The 15,823-nt window shown below is 37.8% G+C and overlaps 1 protein-coding gene across 2 annotated transcripts in view; it reads left to right on the top strand.

Annotated features, from left to right (window-relative positions):
• Positions 1–15,823, top strand: part of LOC139948198 (nuclear receptor subfamily 6 group A member 1-like) — a 38,763-nt gene continuing 22,940 nt past the window's right edge. Inside the window, exons 1-2 of one of the 2 annotated variants that reach the window (XM_071946265.1) lie at positions 1–211; positions 4,561–5,497. In XM_071946265.1, coding sequence (XP_071802366.1) covers positions 4,579–5,497 — 919 coding nt within the window. In that variant the 5' untranslated portion in view covers positions 1–211; positions 4,561–4,578. Of the gene's footprint in view, positions 212–381; positions 1,000–4,560; positions 5,498–15,823 lie in introns of those variants that run through there. The other variant, XM_071946267.1, reaches the window with a different exon arrangement.

The following is a 15,823-nucleotide window of genomic DNA, read 5'->3' as shown; positions in this document are numbered from 1 at the left end:
TACACATGCAACGTACGGACGTACACACGCAGACCGCACTGTGGCACAGCAGTGCACGCATCGCATACACACAAACTCGGGCGAGTTTTTTTATTTTACACAAGAAGGAAAAATCTTTATCTCATCGCATCTTTTTTGGAGAGTATCCCCGGGAACACAAAATAACCTATCTAGGAGAAAAGTTTTCGATTGATCGTGGATCTTTACGAAGGTAAGATTGAATGAGGATTTCTGATGTTTTTCATTTTGTTATGTTTTGTTTTGTTTAGTATATGGGGTTGCCTACCCTGCTTTAATATTATGAATGTAGGCCATGGCTCGTTCGCCTGGGCCGGGGTCGTTGATCGCAGAGCTCTGCCCTCACAGAGTGCGCGACTCACGGGCTTCGGGTAGTTGACTCGACTGGAAACGACCGTTCCTGCTAGCTGTGCCTTGGCTAAAGCAAGCCGGCTGCCTGCCCTGCACCGTGGAGAGAAAGGAAAAACACCTCAAAGTATTGGTCACGATCAAGGTGAATTCAGTTTCCACGGACTTGTGCCCGGTGAAAGATCCCCAGGAAAAACGGCTTCTTCCCCGCCCGCGACTTGCTGCTGATGTCGCTCACACCGAATAATTTGCTGGTCTTTTCGATTTCCGAGGTGAACAAAAACTACAGAAAGAGATCCAGGTTGAATTGAAGTCTTCGTTTCTGCCGTAAATTAAAATCACCTCCAAATATCATCTCATATTTACCTGGGAAATTGTTGACCTGAAACATTTAAATATTGAGGAACGATTTCTGGAGATTTGTACCTGTTTTCGTCGATGATAAAAGATATTTTTCTCCCGGGAGTCATATTGCATCGGAGAAAAGTACATTCCGGGTCGACTGAAAATCATGTACCATTAATTCCAGCGGGCATCGGGTTCAACATCAGACAGGAACACCCGGGTATCTTCCCATTGAAAAACACCGGTCAAATTGCTAATTTTTCATCTCTTTGACCCAGGTCAATAAAGGTAGGTAGTCTTATTTTACTCACTTTTGGCTTTATAGACTTTTCGATTACATCATAATTTGTTTCTGCTCATGTCGACATTTTTTGTTTTTGGTGAAACATTAATTTTTAAAACAATGGAAACTTTAAACTTGAAAAACAAAGGATGTCTCGAGCTAGATGCTTTGTTAAACTAAACAAAAGAAGAGGAAGATATTTTGAAACATGTATTTCATAAACTGAAATTGAAATGAAAAAAGAATTGCTTGCAAAATTGAAAACAAATCTTAAATTTGATTGGATAACCTGCTCGTTAAACCAGCACCATTATTTCCAAAAAGGCAGATAGAGAATTATTTATTATTTATTTTATTAAAAAGTATAAATTTATTCAGATTACTGATCTTTTAGAAGTACTGCCATAAATGTGATTTATTTTTCACATTTTAAAGACATGAGCATGATTTTTTGATCCATTAAATATTACTTTGTTTTGTAATAAGGACAACGAAGCTCTTGGAAATTAAAATACTAAAGACCTTTCCATAAAAAATTGAACATTATGTAATTTTCTCCCTAAAATGCAAGTTAACTGAATTTTTTTTTACAAATGGGTGATTGCACATTTTTTCATCAATTTGTCAAGGTTTTTCATTTCCTTGTTCACAGAAAAATATTATTTTGTTTGCCTTTTGTTGCAGTTTTTAAGGAATCAAATTATACTTATGTGTGGGTAATCTGACGATCAAATTTACATTTTTATTTTCCGTTAATCCGGAGGTCGTTGGTTTCGAATTCCACTCTAGTCAATTCTTTGTTCAACCTCCAAATCATTTTTATTTTGCTTAAGTTTCTTTTGGATAGGGTTTCTTTGGTAAGAACATACTTATTACAAAGTGCAGTCTTGCACTATGGGGAGTTGTCCACTGTTTAAAATAGCTTGTAACCTTTGTAATCATTCCAAAGACTCCAATATTCTTTGCAAACAGTTCCCTTCGTGGTCTGGCGTCTTTTCTAGGGTAATTTTGAAAGTGGCTTTATGCCGGATCACGATCAAAGTTCAGTCTATAACAGCTGTATGAATTATTCACACTACTCTTGAAAGGTTAGGAATCATCTGAGGAAAAGAAAGAAAAAAAGACACGGGTCAGTCACAATAACCGATTCAAACATGCCAAATAAAATCAGAGTAGAGAGCCCCCCCCCCCCCCTTGATATGTTTTCCTTGTGTTAATTTTGATTGAAGACTCTGTTCGGTCCGAGTATTTAAGTTTTTGTTTGTTATCCTTGCTGACGGCTGTGTAGCAAATTCAAGAACAATGCGTTTTTCTACATACCCATGGTTTAAAACGCACTGGACACTATTGGTACTGTAATTAATCAAAATAATTGTTAACACAAAAACTTACTTGGTAATGAGCAATGAAGAGCAGCTGATTGTAAAAAATGTTGTGAGAAACAGCTCTTCTAAGGAATCTGAAAGCTCACAAATTTTTGCAATAAGGGTGTTTTTCATTCATATTATTCTCTTGCAACTTCGATGACCAATTGAGTCAAAATTTTCACAGATTTATTGTTAAATTATGCATATGTTGAGATACACCAAGTGAAAAGACTGGTCTTTCACAATATTACCGATGGTGTCCAGTGCCTTACAACTCATTTTACAAATGGGTTGTTTTCTGTTTTTGTGTGATCGACTTGCAGAGAAATTTTTCCTCATTAAAAACATAGTTGTTATGTAACATTTTCTTAGAACCCGGTTTTTGAAGATACTAAAAATTGTTTATTTTACTCAGTAAGTAATACAGAAACATGCTGGTAGTTTTGAGAAGGCAATAAAAAGGAGAGACTAAAACAACCCACATACAAAAAGCTATAAATAATTTTATTTCACATAACAGCTGTTTTATTGGATTTTTAATTATCATTTAGAATTACAGACAAAATAAGTCGTCATCAGAAATTATTTCTTTCCACTAGTGCAATTATAGTTTTAAGGTAACTTCTGTTAAAATGATATGCAGTTTTACTAAAAATGAAGCGAGTGATGAAATATGCTGCTCTGAATAAACAGATATGGCAACAAAAATTCAGAAATGGGGGGGGGGGGGGGGGATGGGGAGTAAAGTTAATCATTAATTCTTTAAAATGATGCAACATTCATCTCTGTCAACCTCCATAGTATAAACAAATTTTAGAAAATGAACTAAAACTTTTAAAGACTCCATAGCTGTCACTGCTGGGCATGCTGCAAAGATCCCATTTTATTTGACATCATAAATTCAATATTTCAAGGTAAATTGCATAGTTGATTTTTTGGAGTAGCAAATTCAAATTGTTTTCTTGATATTGTTATGAATTGAAACAAATGGAAATTAATCAGTTTTTATTGATGATCAATCCTTTAATTTATTATTTTCCGTGTAGATACAAATTATGGCTCTTTACTTTCCTTGAAAAACCCAAACAGCCTTGTCATACAACGAAACAAACAACAATGGGTAGAGATTTTACAACTATACAAAGGAAATTACAATAAACTTCATATTTTATTGTTTGTTTGTGTAGACAATTTTCTTAACAAAAGAATTTGGCAAAGCTTCTACTAAAGTGATAACTATTAACACCAAGTTGGCATCAGCCAATCTCTCTCATAAAAAGTGGTTTAACATTTATGATTATGAACTGCACAAATCAAGAAATTGACTAGACAACAATACTTATTCAATAGTCGTTGTAAAATCAGCAGTTAGCGTGGCTGGATTCGAACCCACATCTTTGTGATTGCAAGTCCAGAAGTCTAACCCCTTGACTACAGAGTCAAATTAACGCAAATTTACAGAAGTTTTGTGATGCAGTGTTAAACTAAACTGACATGCGATTCTTCTATGATTGATTTTAAAAATGATTGATGTTGTAACTAGGTTTGTCCAACAACCGTTTTATGTTTTTTTTTTCCCTCCGATACATTTTTTTGATATGATGAAAAAAATTGGCAAATTGATATTGGTAGATTAATTGTGGCATCTGGAATTGATGCCAAAAGGGTCTGTTTTAAATTATATGATGGTGTCAGTTTCAATTTGTACAAATTTGTCGTTGCTTATACATTGTTTATTTTGTCTGTGTATTATTTACAAATTGACCTATGCAATCAACACGCTGTAGAATTATGCCAACGTATTATTTTATAATGTATTTCTGATCAGGAAAACCAAGGATGCCTTATAAGTGAACTTAATCACTGTAGCTCGCAAGCCTGAGGAAACCGGTTAACGAAGGTGCTTGCTTTGTGAACCAGAAACACTGGGGTTAAACCCTTCTCTTCCTTGATAAAGTGTTCTGGGTTCTTTTACGTTCACGACCATCTGTAGTATGCAGCACCTATGGCTTATCCTAACTGAAGGACAAATCAATTTTGCTCACAACCGGGACTCGAACCCACATTCTGTTGATCAGAAACATCAGAGCGACAGAGCTTGAGTTCTGTGCTCGTAACCACTTGGCCATGACAGGCCACAGTGTGAGTTAACTATTGTGTTATTTAATTTCTTGTTTGTTTTTATTTCTATCATTTCAGATTTCCTCCCAACACAAAATGAAGCGCTCTTCAGTAGACATGGAGTTCGCCGACAGACCGTACCTCATGTGTAAATCACCCAAGATGGACGCCATCTGTAACAACAACAACAACGAGCCCATCTTCAAGAAACTCCCACCGACCAAACGCTGGAGTGGACTCTACAAAGGGGAGGACCGCATGTCCGTCTCCCCCCTCGCCAAAAGCCCCAGCAAGGACGAAGTATTTCTCAGCGAGGAGTCTTCAATGGACGCAAACCCAATTCACTGCCGCCCCCCACTTCCCCCACCCCCATTACTGATGGTCCCCGGACTTATCCCAACGAGCGTCGGACAGGTCACACCAAGAACCAGCGAGGGTTTGTTGATGAAAAGCCAGCGCCAATCCCTCGGAGGCATGGACTCCCCACTCTGTGGCCTCAGTCCCTTCACCGTCCTCCCCTCCCCAAGTTGTCAACCCTCACCGTCGCCCAGTCTTCCCACCCCGGGTGCATTCCTCCCACCATCACTCCCAAATGGGAACTTTCTTTTCCCACCGTTCACTGCCGGGATCCCGTTCTCCGCAGCGACACGTTTCCCGTTCCCGCCGCAACTGCCGTTCCAGACGCACCAGTTCCTGCGCGAGAATGAACTCAAAGTCAGATCGCAGTCGGAGAGTGCCGTCTCCGGGCTGGACAGCCAGGGCCACAGCGAGGAGAGCAATTCGGACGAGGACGACTCGTTGATGCTGTGCAGCATCTGCTGCGACAAAGCCACAGGGTTGCACTACGGCATCATAACCTGCGAGGGGTGCAAGGGTTTCTTTAAAAGAACAGTTCAGAACAAAAGAGTATACACTTGTGTCGGGAGCGGAAATTGTGAAGTAACAAAAGCCCAACGGAATCGTTGTCAATACTGCCGGTTTCAGAAATGTCTACACATGGGAATGATGCTCGAAGGTAAGCCTCAACAGAGTTTTTATATTTGATCAGCATTATGCCTTTATCCTTTTTCTCAATGGCTTTTGATAATTGTATATAATCAAAACATCATACGCCATTATTTGCATACATCTTGCGGTTTCGTGGATAGTCCACACACTGATGTCAATCCAGTAATTAAACACATTAGGGAATTCAGTCAAAATAACTTCCGCAGAAAAAAACCCCCAACTCAAGTCGGACAACTTCATTTTTGATGTCAATTGATGTCACCAATTTCCACCCAAATTTCCACCCCTAATTTTCCCAGCTTGAGAATACCTCACCAACATATAAAACAGATTGAAATGTACACTGGAGTTTCGGAAAAATACTTCATCCTGCACAGATTAGTTCAGTTAACCAACAACCCCTTCGATGACTTCAACACACCCCTGGCGGGAAAAAAAGAGAACAAAAATGTGAGAGAAAAAAAAAACCTGACTTTCTGAACTCGTCGCCTCTTTTGCCTTACTTGTTTGCCTGTTTGTAACACATCTGTCACGGCAAACAGCCCTCACAAATAAAATCAATGATTCATGGCAGCCCAATCCTGCCGTTAAATAGGTCCTGCTTATTGCCTCTGCCAGATCTGTTTCCATAGTTTATCAGCACCGAAGTCGGGTGTCGGACTCGGTGAGAAGGGGGGGGGAATCCGTTACGCACACAGAGTTAATTGATGCTGCTTGCTAGACGTGGTCACCAATCCACTCTGACTTACATGGCTACCGAGAATAGAAAAAAAGCAATCGGTATTACGAGAAACAGGCAACCAAAATGACGTACGCCAGTTCCTGTGAAATACTTAAGGATGGTAAAATAGACTAACGAACACGTGGAAACCCAGTATGCAACAGGATCATGGCGCAATATTTTTTATTATTAAGAGTGGATTGACTGTAATTTTTATCAGAAATGAAGATTAATTTTACCCGAAGTGTCCATTGTCTTTAAATTTATTGCAGTAGCAGTTAAATATGAAGTAAATTTATGAGAAATAAAATCCTTTTCAAATGAGGTTCATCGCTTTTGATCTGCTTTTTTAATTTTTTATTTTAAGAATTGATCCACAGATCATATAATAATCACAGAAAATAAATAAATATCTTAACTGAACATTTTGGAAATTTTGTTTTAATGGAAGGTTTATAGATATATTTTTTTAAATGTGTTAATGCTGATTTATTGGCATAGTTATCTAGGACGGTACAATTGGAATCAGCTGTGAAAGTTTGAGCTGAAAATCTTTTTAATTTGTTTGTCTTATATGAATGATCACCTTTAGTCTTTAATATCTGTATAAATATTTTTCAGAATTACACTTTTGAATTAAAAATTCTTGTCAACATCCGGCTGTCTGGCAGTAAAAAAACCCATAACAAGATTTAATGCAAAAAGAAAAGAAAAGAAGAAGACAAAGAGAAAAAATGTGAAAGATTAAACAAACCAATTCCCCAACAGTCCGAAGAGGATGCAAACCTGAAGTCATCTTGTCAACAGCTTCCTTACAATTACTCTTGAAGGAATAAACCGAAAGTACAAAAAAAATTGCGACTGTCCAGGAAACAGAGACTATCACTATACAACACAAAAAGATAAGGCTTTTTGAGAAACTGCAGTTTTCACTTTTCATTTTTTGTTGACTCGTTTGAGGCTCCCACAGGAAGATGGAGAAAAACCTCTATTGATCAACAGCCACCCCCTCAAAATTATTTCCATCTTGGGAATTGTAAATAAGATAATTAATATTATTATATAAAGGGTTCACCCTCATAATGTACAAGATAATGTATTGCGTGAATCATTTGCTGAGACGCACACAATTCCGGCCGATACAGAAAAGAAGGACAAAAATACACAAAAAATATCAAGAGAAAACCATATAGAATGTCTTACTGCACAAAAAGGCTTTTAAAATCAAGGTAAACACCAAGTGGGAAACATTTTGAAGACCCTGTTTCAATTCAGCATGCTTCAGCATAATAACCACAGGTTTTGGTCCAGAATGCCCTACAGTTTAAAAAAAAATCATTTAAAAAAAACTTATTTGAGAAGATGGCCATAGCTTTCGATCCAGCTGGACCTTTGTCAGGGGCATAAACTCATTGGCAGTGATATAATAATTTTTTACATAATAACAGAATATTTTTGGTGGTCAGGTCGTTCCAGAGGCCAGTGTTTTGAGCATTGGGCCAGTAAACTAACAGTAACAACAGGCTGTCAATATTGTATGATTTTAAAATAATAACCCTCAACCTCATAAATAATTTTAACAATTATGCTCAAATGTTGATTCTGAATCTGATAAATAACTGAAAATATTACTCATTTCAGACAAAGGAGATAATTCTTCTGTTAGTGCTTGCCAATCAAGTAAAAACATTTTGATTATGTGTAGACAGATTTTTTCTTTCTTCTTATTTTTTTTCTGTCTTGTCTTGTAACAAATAGTCTGGTCCATAAGCTAAAGAAAGGCCCGTTGTTTTGTATTTCCCTCGATGATACCTGATAGGATTTGTTACTTCATAATATTTTAATGTGACATTCGTTCTGTGCAACGTATGTGTCTAATGATGGCAGAGAGAACATTGTGCGTGCATCGACTGCTGTGTTGCCGTCCAGTGTCCAGATTGATCGTATCCTTATGCCATGCTTTGGAAGCATGAAAAACCCCGATGATTAATTGTCTTTGTATGGATGTACTCATAATACATGTATGTGCCTGGCGCTAGACGCTATATCTATGTAATAGTTTAACGACATGGGAATAAATACTTGTTATGAACTCTGTGTAACCACCATGATGATAATTCTCAACCAACAAGTGATATTTTTTTTCTCCGGTCCCTTGTCTCGTCCTGCGCAATTGGAACTGTTTCCTGTGCTTCGTGCATTAAACCATATCAGTTTTTTTGTGTGTGTTGTCCCACAGTTTCAGGTTCCCCAAAATAATTTGTTCTGTGGATTGCTATTATGGGTATAGCTTTGACCGTGTTAGCTTGCAAAGTAAAATGAAAACCATGCCATTTCGAGGCAAATTTGTGCAGATCATTGTATTATACTTTTACAACATCTTTAAAACCATGCATTTTATAACAAACAGTTACAAACGCTTTGTATAGACCAACTCGTCCGATCCAAGGCAACATGTCCTTTAACTGAGCTGTAGCCCTAATTTGGCAGTTTTCCTCTTTTGTTTTTAAATCTCCGTTTCGGGTGCCAGTCAGAAGCCATTCAACCTGTAACTGCCATGTAGCCAGGGATCACACCCAAGTTTGTGATACAACCTGAGAATCGGTAGCAGAGGGATCACCTTAAGGAAATGTGACTTTTTATTTCAAATATCAAGTAATAAACCTCAAGGGAAACATTGCTTGGAATTTTGTTTATACAAGCACAAAATACAAAAACAAAAACACAACAAAAACATGTTTTTTCCACTGTGGCAAAGTTCATCTTTATATAAAGGGGAGGCAAAGTTCATTTGAAAAGCAAAGTCATTTATTTAAACAATTTGAGTTTAGGGTAAGAAAAAGAAAATGGAAAAATATTCGTTGTAATGTTTCTGAGTTTTGTTATCAATCGTGAGGTGATGTTTTTTTAAATGTTGAACACTTACTACATGTAGACCTTAAAGGCATTGGTTTTCACTCAAAATAATGAAAAAGATCAATGGAGAGCTGTTGATAGTATGAAACGTTGCGAAAAAAGGCTCCCTCTGAAGTAACGTAGTATTTGAGAAAGAAGTAATTTCTTAATACCACTAAAATGTTTGAATTTGATTTTGAGACCTCTGATTTAGATTTTGAGGTCTCAAAATCAAGCATCTAAAAGCACACAACTTGTGCGACGAGGGCGTTTTCTTCTTCCAATATTCTCCCGCAAGTTTGACGACCAATTGAGCTAAAATTTCCACAGGTTTGTTATTTTGTGCACAGGTTGAGATACACAAAGTGAGAAAACTTATCTTTGAAAATTACCAAAGGTGTCCAGTGTCTTTAACACTACTAGACCTTAAAGGTCCGAATCAGGGTTCAAATTCCTATCAGTTGGATGAGAAAATTTTGCCCTTGTCTGGGTCCAGAGCATGAACAAAATACTCAAAAACAAGAGATGTTTGTGAAACATTTGTGCTGTGTCTGCTGCCCTTTTAGTTTGAAATGTTTTGTGTTTTCGTTGTTGTTCTTTGATCTTTACCCAACGATTTATGCGATGCCATTTCCGTAGCATTTGCTCGGGGTTTTTCAATGACCTACTCCAGCTTGGATCGTATTTATGATTTATTTTAGAGAGGGAATTTTTTTCTTCACCTCGTAAGAGCAATTTATATTGCAGAGGCAGATTGCTAGAGAGCCGGGGTTGAGTTGGTCTAAGTAGAAGAAATGATTATGGGCTTGTTCAAAGAGGAAAGGTTCATTAAAATAACTTGATGCATAAGTTTATTGAAAGTTCCTTTAAGAAAAAAAAACCCAATTGAATCTTAAAGATTGATAGCTCAATATTTCTATAAATTACAATTGTTTTGTCTTTAATCATTTGTCTTTTTGATTGTTTTTTCTAAAATTTGGAAATTTTCCGTAGCATTAGCAAAGTGTTCTTTTGAAAGATATTGTAGGTTAGCTCAATATTTCTTCAAATTTTCAATTATTTTGTCTGATTCATTTTCAGAACCACCCCAACTCAACTAGATCTTATTATTACGTGATGTTACCTCAAACTTTGCTGTATAAAATCCTACTGGTTCATCTTTTCTTTAAAATACAAAAAATGTCTAGGAAAGTTTACTTTGTAGGAATATAGTAGGCCACTCACAGGAATGCTGTACCTCCAAAAATGTTTTTGTTCATTTTGTAAAGTGGTATTTTTTAAAGTCGATGGTAAATAACCGTGCATTACATTCACTTCATTCTATCCCGAGCTTGTTTGCAAGACTTCATTTCGAGTTTGTCAGTCCTTGCTAGGCTGTTATCATCCCTGGCAACATTTGTTTTGCTCTCTCTAGTGTACAGTCAAGGGGAATTGGACCACCAAGAGATGATATTACCTAAGCAAAAAAAAAAAAAAAAAATACAAAAGGCTGCCAACCTTGAGATAGGTACTGATTACCATGTCAGACAAACAAATGGTCAAGAATACTACAAAGGTAGGGTGTCATAGTCTGACGTCCTTGTATGCCTCGGACCGGACCTTTTTCTCTCTTCAGAGAAGTTGACGAATCCCTGATAAGGGGGTGGTATTACATAAGAGGGTTTTAAATTTATGCAGGCATCTTTTTAAAAATGATTTTTTTTTTCCCCTGGCTTTTGTTGATGCTTTTCATTGTGGTCTTTTTTTTTTTTTTTTTTTTTATGTGAAGGTTTTTTTGTTTGCTAAAAAATGCAGGAAGCATGACTTTTCAAGGCTGGTGCTTGAGGTGGGTGCCTGCATTATTGTTCTTCAGGTAAAGCTTTTTCCTGAAGGGCAAACTTTATTTGAGAAAGCTTAAATTCTGTCTTTTTGTGTTGACACCATTGCATAATACATTATACTACCAGCCAAATTGTGCCTATATCCATGTCGGCAAAACTTCCTGGAATGAATTTCAACAAAAATGGTGCAGGTCTTTTCTTTGCTTGTTGAAACTGTCTGGCTTGGTACATGTCATTGACTATATTTAGTTCAGCCATTTATTGACTTAACAAAATCAATCTTCTTATAATAACGGAAATGGAATCTTCTCTGGACCGAGACCCGTTTCTGCGAATAAAAAACTATGCGATCAAAAACCGAGTGTCGATGATATATTTCCCAGTTGTGGTTTCACAATTTCATGGAAGTTCCTAATTTATTTGCCACACCCAAACTCGAAAGCAGGGAGAGTGGATAATAATAAGTCCCCGAGCTTGACCAATAATGCGCGGGATTATTACATTCACCCCTCGAAATGCTGTGACATTGAGAATGGTTTAGCCCAACAATACCTGGCTTGTTTGTCAGACAGTGTTATGTAACAGGGCTTAGTGATGGCCCTGAATTGGTCTGAGTCTGGCTGTATTATTTGCAGCCATACTGTCTGAAGAACTTGTTTCCCCCTCAAAAAAAGAAAAATCTAAAATCTCTCAAGATATTTTATTGGTATCATACACCATAGAGTAAGGAGCATACACCAATATTGTAAAGACAGTAACATTGTTCTATTATTTTTTTTTTTAAGCCATAGGGTGTTGGTGTAATCACCTCGTGGACAATTCTTCAAATTATGTTGCCACATTTCCAAGAAAACATTCAATTATTATTGTTCATGTTGTAGCAGAGACTCTGTGCACAGTCATTGTGCCTGTGGCCTTTTAATTTTATGGACAATTTGAAAGGACTAGGGTGTTTTTCTGCCAGTGGATTTTGGTCGTGGACCTCTGACAGAATGTAGCAATGTTAGACAATAACTTGCAAGGGACTGTTAGTGAGAATACAAAAGTTTTTGTCATTTCACACGATGTACATTTTGTAAAATTTGACAACCATGCTACAATTTAGTAATTGACCCATGCTAAATTGCTCTCATGTGAAAGAGGCGTTAGGGTACAATTTTCCTATTGCACACCATCAATCCGATATCTCAGATGGATTCACTTCTCAGTGAGATGTTGAGGCTGATTTGTCCCCAACTCATGTTCTGCAGGGAAAAAAAACACACACACAAAAAAACTTGATGGTCAGTCACAGTACAGACAAGATTTTAAATCTTCATGGCTGTTTTTCCATTAGTTTCCATCCAATCATATCCAATTGTCCTTGGCGGTTGGTGATGACCAATAGCCAATGAGAATTATACAAAACCAACGACCTTGATGTTAATGACTGTGGTTGGCTAAAAAAAAAATGATGATTTGTCTTACGATCAGTCTGAAAAATCTGAACAAAATTATATTCAAGAAAAAAATTGAATACCTTTAGCAGTATATCTGAAAACTGTTTTGGATTTTTTTTAGAAGGGTAATCAAATCAAGTTGTTCTTTAAACTCTTCAACCCCAAAATACAGAAAAAAATGCACTTCATATTGCAATCTAGAAAAAAAGGAAATGTTGATACTTTTAGAAATATATCTGCTGATTTGATCAGTTTTGTGGATAATTAGAAGGGGGAAATAATCACCTTGTTCTTCAAAGTCTTCTGCCAAAAGTACAGACAAATTCCCTCCCACAATTGTATGGCAATAAATTGTGCTTCTCCAGTATATATGAAACTTTCAAGCGACTTCATTTCCCATTGATATCCTGTTTTATATCATTCATTGATTCCACATCTGTGAATAAGGAAACCCTAAAATGACAGTCAAGTTCAAAGTGTAACCACACGTAGGCAGAAATACAAACAGTGAGAGAGAGAAAAAAAACGCTTCTAATTTTGAGAAGCGTGTCCTTTTGTTGAACTGTTGCTATAGATGTCGTTGTTTGTTTTGGAAAGGAAGTATCAGGTACGGAAAAGCCGCTATTTTCTATAGGTTTTCCAGAGAATACACTCCCGGACATGATTTCAGTAAACACAAGCCGTGATGTGACAGTTTTGGGTTAACCTTTTTTGTTTGTTAAAGTAGCGTTCATTCAATCTTTCATTAGCCATCTTGCATTTTCTAAAATGGGTGTAGCCATCAAAGTAAGCTGAAGGGGAACATAGCATGGTCATGATCCCTATATCAAGTAACGGCAATTAATAGTACAATTCATTGTACAAAAAGGAACCAGACTATTTCTCCATCAAGCCTTAGTTTAGTTACATTGATCTGTAGTGAAGGAGAAAAAAAATCAAGATGGCCGCAGCATGATGTAGGTATTCAGTCTGGCCCCAGCTTGATACAATTGATAGTTATCATTATAGCTAGTTAACACAGGGTCCATGACACATATGAGAGGTTCTTGAACAGATCATTATACCCCCAACCTCTTCATAAACTGAAGAGTGTTTCTTTTCTCCCATCTTGTCATCAGAAAAATTCAGGGCAGAGCCGTCCTAATAAAACCGATCTACGAGGGTGATAATGAAACTGTATAATGAAACCCTAAATTTACTCAACATACAAACTGACACGTAGATATTACTGTGGCTGGCCCAAATTCACATTAGATTGCTTCTACCTGACTAAACTGCGAGGTCTTCAAATAAGTCAAAGGAAGATAGAAAAACAGTTTGGGGTGGTTGAATTGTGAGAGATTTCTTTAACAATTACAAATTCAAGGCTTGCAATATCGCTGCAAAACTAACCCCTCTTCCCTGGCAACTGAATCCAGAGATTCACCTTTTTTTCGACCACACAATTGTAAATTAAGAGAAAAGCTAAGAGATGCGTTATGTACATTCATAGGGAAATGCTGCCGACTAAAGCACGAGTCCTGACAGGGAAATGTGTATTAATGGCTACAGCTTCATTAAGCTATGGCTACATCTCTACATCAAATCACTAGCCGCAGCCACAACTCATGAACAAGGTGAATTGGCAACAATTTTCCGCCATATCCTGTCACTGCACTTGTATTTTCTTTCCCAGAGTAGTAATTGCAGTTCTAGCACGCCGTTTAATGACCAATGGAGAGTCAGCCATTACGAGTTTTGTGTGGGTGGGTGGACGGAGAAGGAAAAAGCTTTAGGGAGAGTAGAAAGGAAAGGATATGGGTCGAAATGTTCTCCTGGGATGAGGCGTCTGTACATTAAGCTTTGATGAATGTGGACAAATACATGTAGTGCGAACAGATAATGGCTTGATAACAAAGTCGTTTCAGAGTTAATGAAGATTGAGAATGTGCCCGGTTTGTTTCGCAGCCGCTCTGGATGCGAGTCCTGGATTTTTAAAACCAAATATTTTTTTCCCCCAGAATATTTATGGCAAGATTATTTTTTTAGGGGGTGAAAATGTGTCTTGGATTTGAATGTGTACAAACGTCAACCTGGTAAATGACGACTGTGTAATTGTTTTGTCCCAGTAGGAATATAAGGGTGGAACTTTGGTGCGATAATGTTCACAAATTGTAGCTTTACCTCAAATCACTCCATAAAACGTTTGTTTGTTGGTGTACTCATTGTCTTTTGGTTTTGTAATCTGTACATTTCAAACTGACTCTATTCTCTATTGGGGGGGGGGGGGGGGGCAACGGCCACAATTATGTATTCACAATTGCAGGTGTCAACCAGAACTGACTATGTCTGCAAGATGTTGTTTGCCTATTGTGGTTTCATGGCTTGTCAATTTGAAAACGCAGATGCTCAAACTGAAGAGGTAGAACACTAAGAGAAATCATAGCAGAAGCTGCAAATTCTGGGCGTTTAACAAATATTGAAATACAATTCCCGGACTGGCCTTGCCGTGACCTTGATGCTGATTGGATTGCAGGCGGAGAAGCCAGATGGTTTCATAAGACAAGACAATTGGAGAGATCTTGCGCTTGCGGATTCAATCATTTCTTTTACCTTGTGATGGAGAAACGGCGACGAGTAGAAAGAAAAAAGTGGTAATCTGTGAAGGAGAAAATGGTGCAGCGAAACAGTTGTTGAAGTGTAAGATGAAATTGTTGATAAGCAAAAACAGTAATATGTTATTTTGTGGGAAATGTTTGGTAACCATAAGACTGGTTACAAAGGGGATCCAGGTGGCTGAGTGGGGGGGGGGGGGGGGACGGGGGAGGGAGCCAGATAAGAGGTAAAACTAGTTCCAGAGATACTTATAGGAGCTACTGAGCCAGGCTGCCAGTTTTTGAGGAAGGGTGGGAAGTTGAGGTTGTAGGGTGTACACCCCTCCCCAACCCACCCCAACCCAACCCCACCCCCCTTTAAGAACCCACTAGCCTCGGCTCATCATCCCTGGGTCTACGTCTTGCCTCGGCAGCAGAGTTGTCATTGTTTTTGTGGTTCAAGCTCACAATGAAAATTTGCCGCCCCAAAATGTTTTCCGATGTTGGTGCAATTTAACTGCAGTTGGTATCCCTTTTTTGCATCCCGCTTCTCTAGATGGACTTCTCTGATTGGTTGACATCACCCTCGATCAGGGTACTATCCCCTGATTAGGATACTCTTTTAAGTTGACGATGGGGAACCTGGTATTGGCTTTTAATGCTGATCATATCCTCCCGATTAACATATAAAACAACTGTGAGCATAAACCTTGAAAATACCTTAAAAAAGCAAAGTCGAAAATGACCATGTTGTTTCCGGACAACTCGTGATGACCATTATGAAAATGGCTGCTACATCCATCTGACCCCCCCCCTCAATTATAGTATAGAGCAAGGCTTCAGTGATACCATTGGACCCTTGATATTCCCAAATGGAAATTCTCA

The sequence above is a fragment of the Asterias amurensis genome, chromosome 15 (genome assembly GCF_032118995.1).
Source record: "Asterias amurensis chromosome 15, ASM3211899v1".
NCBI lineage: Eukaryota > Metazoa > Echinodermata > Asteroidea > Forcipulatida > Asteriidae > Asterias > Asterias amurensis.
This window is presented reverse-complemented; position numbering and strand designations above follow the sequence as displayed.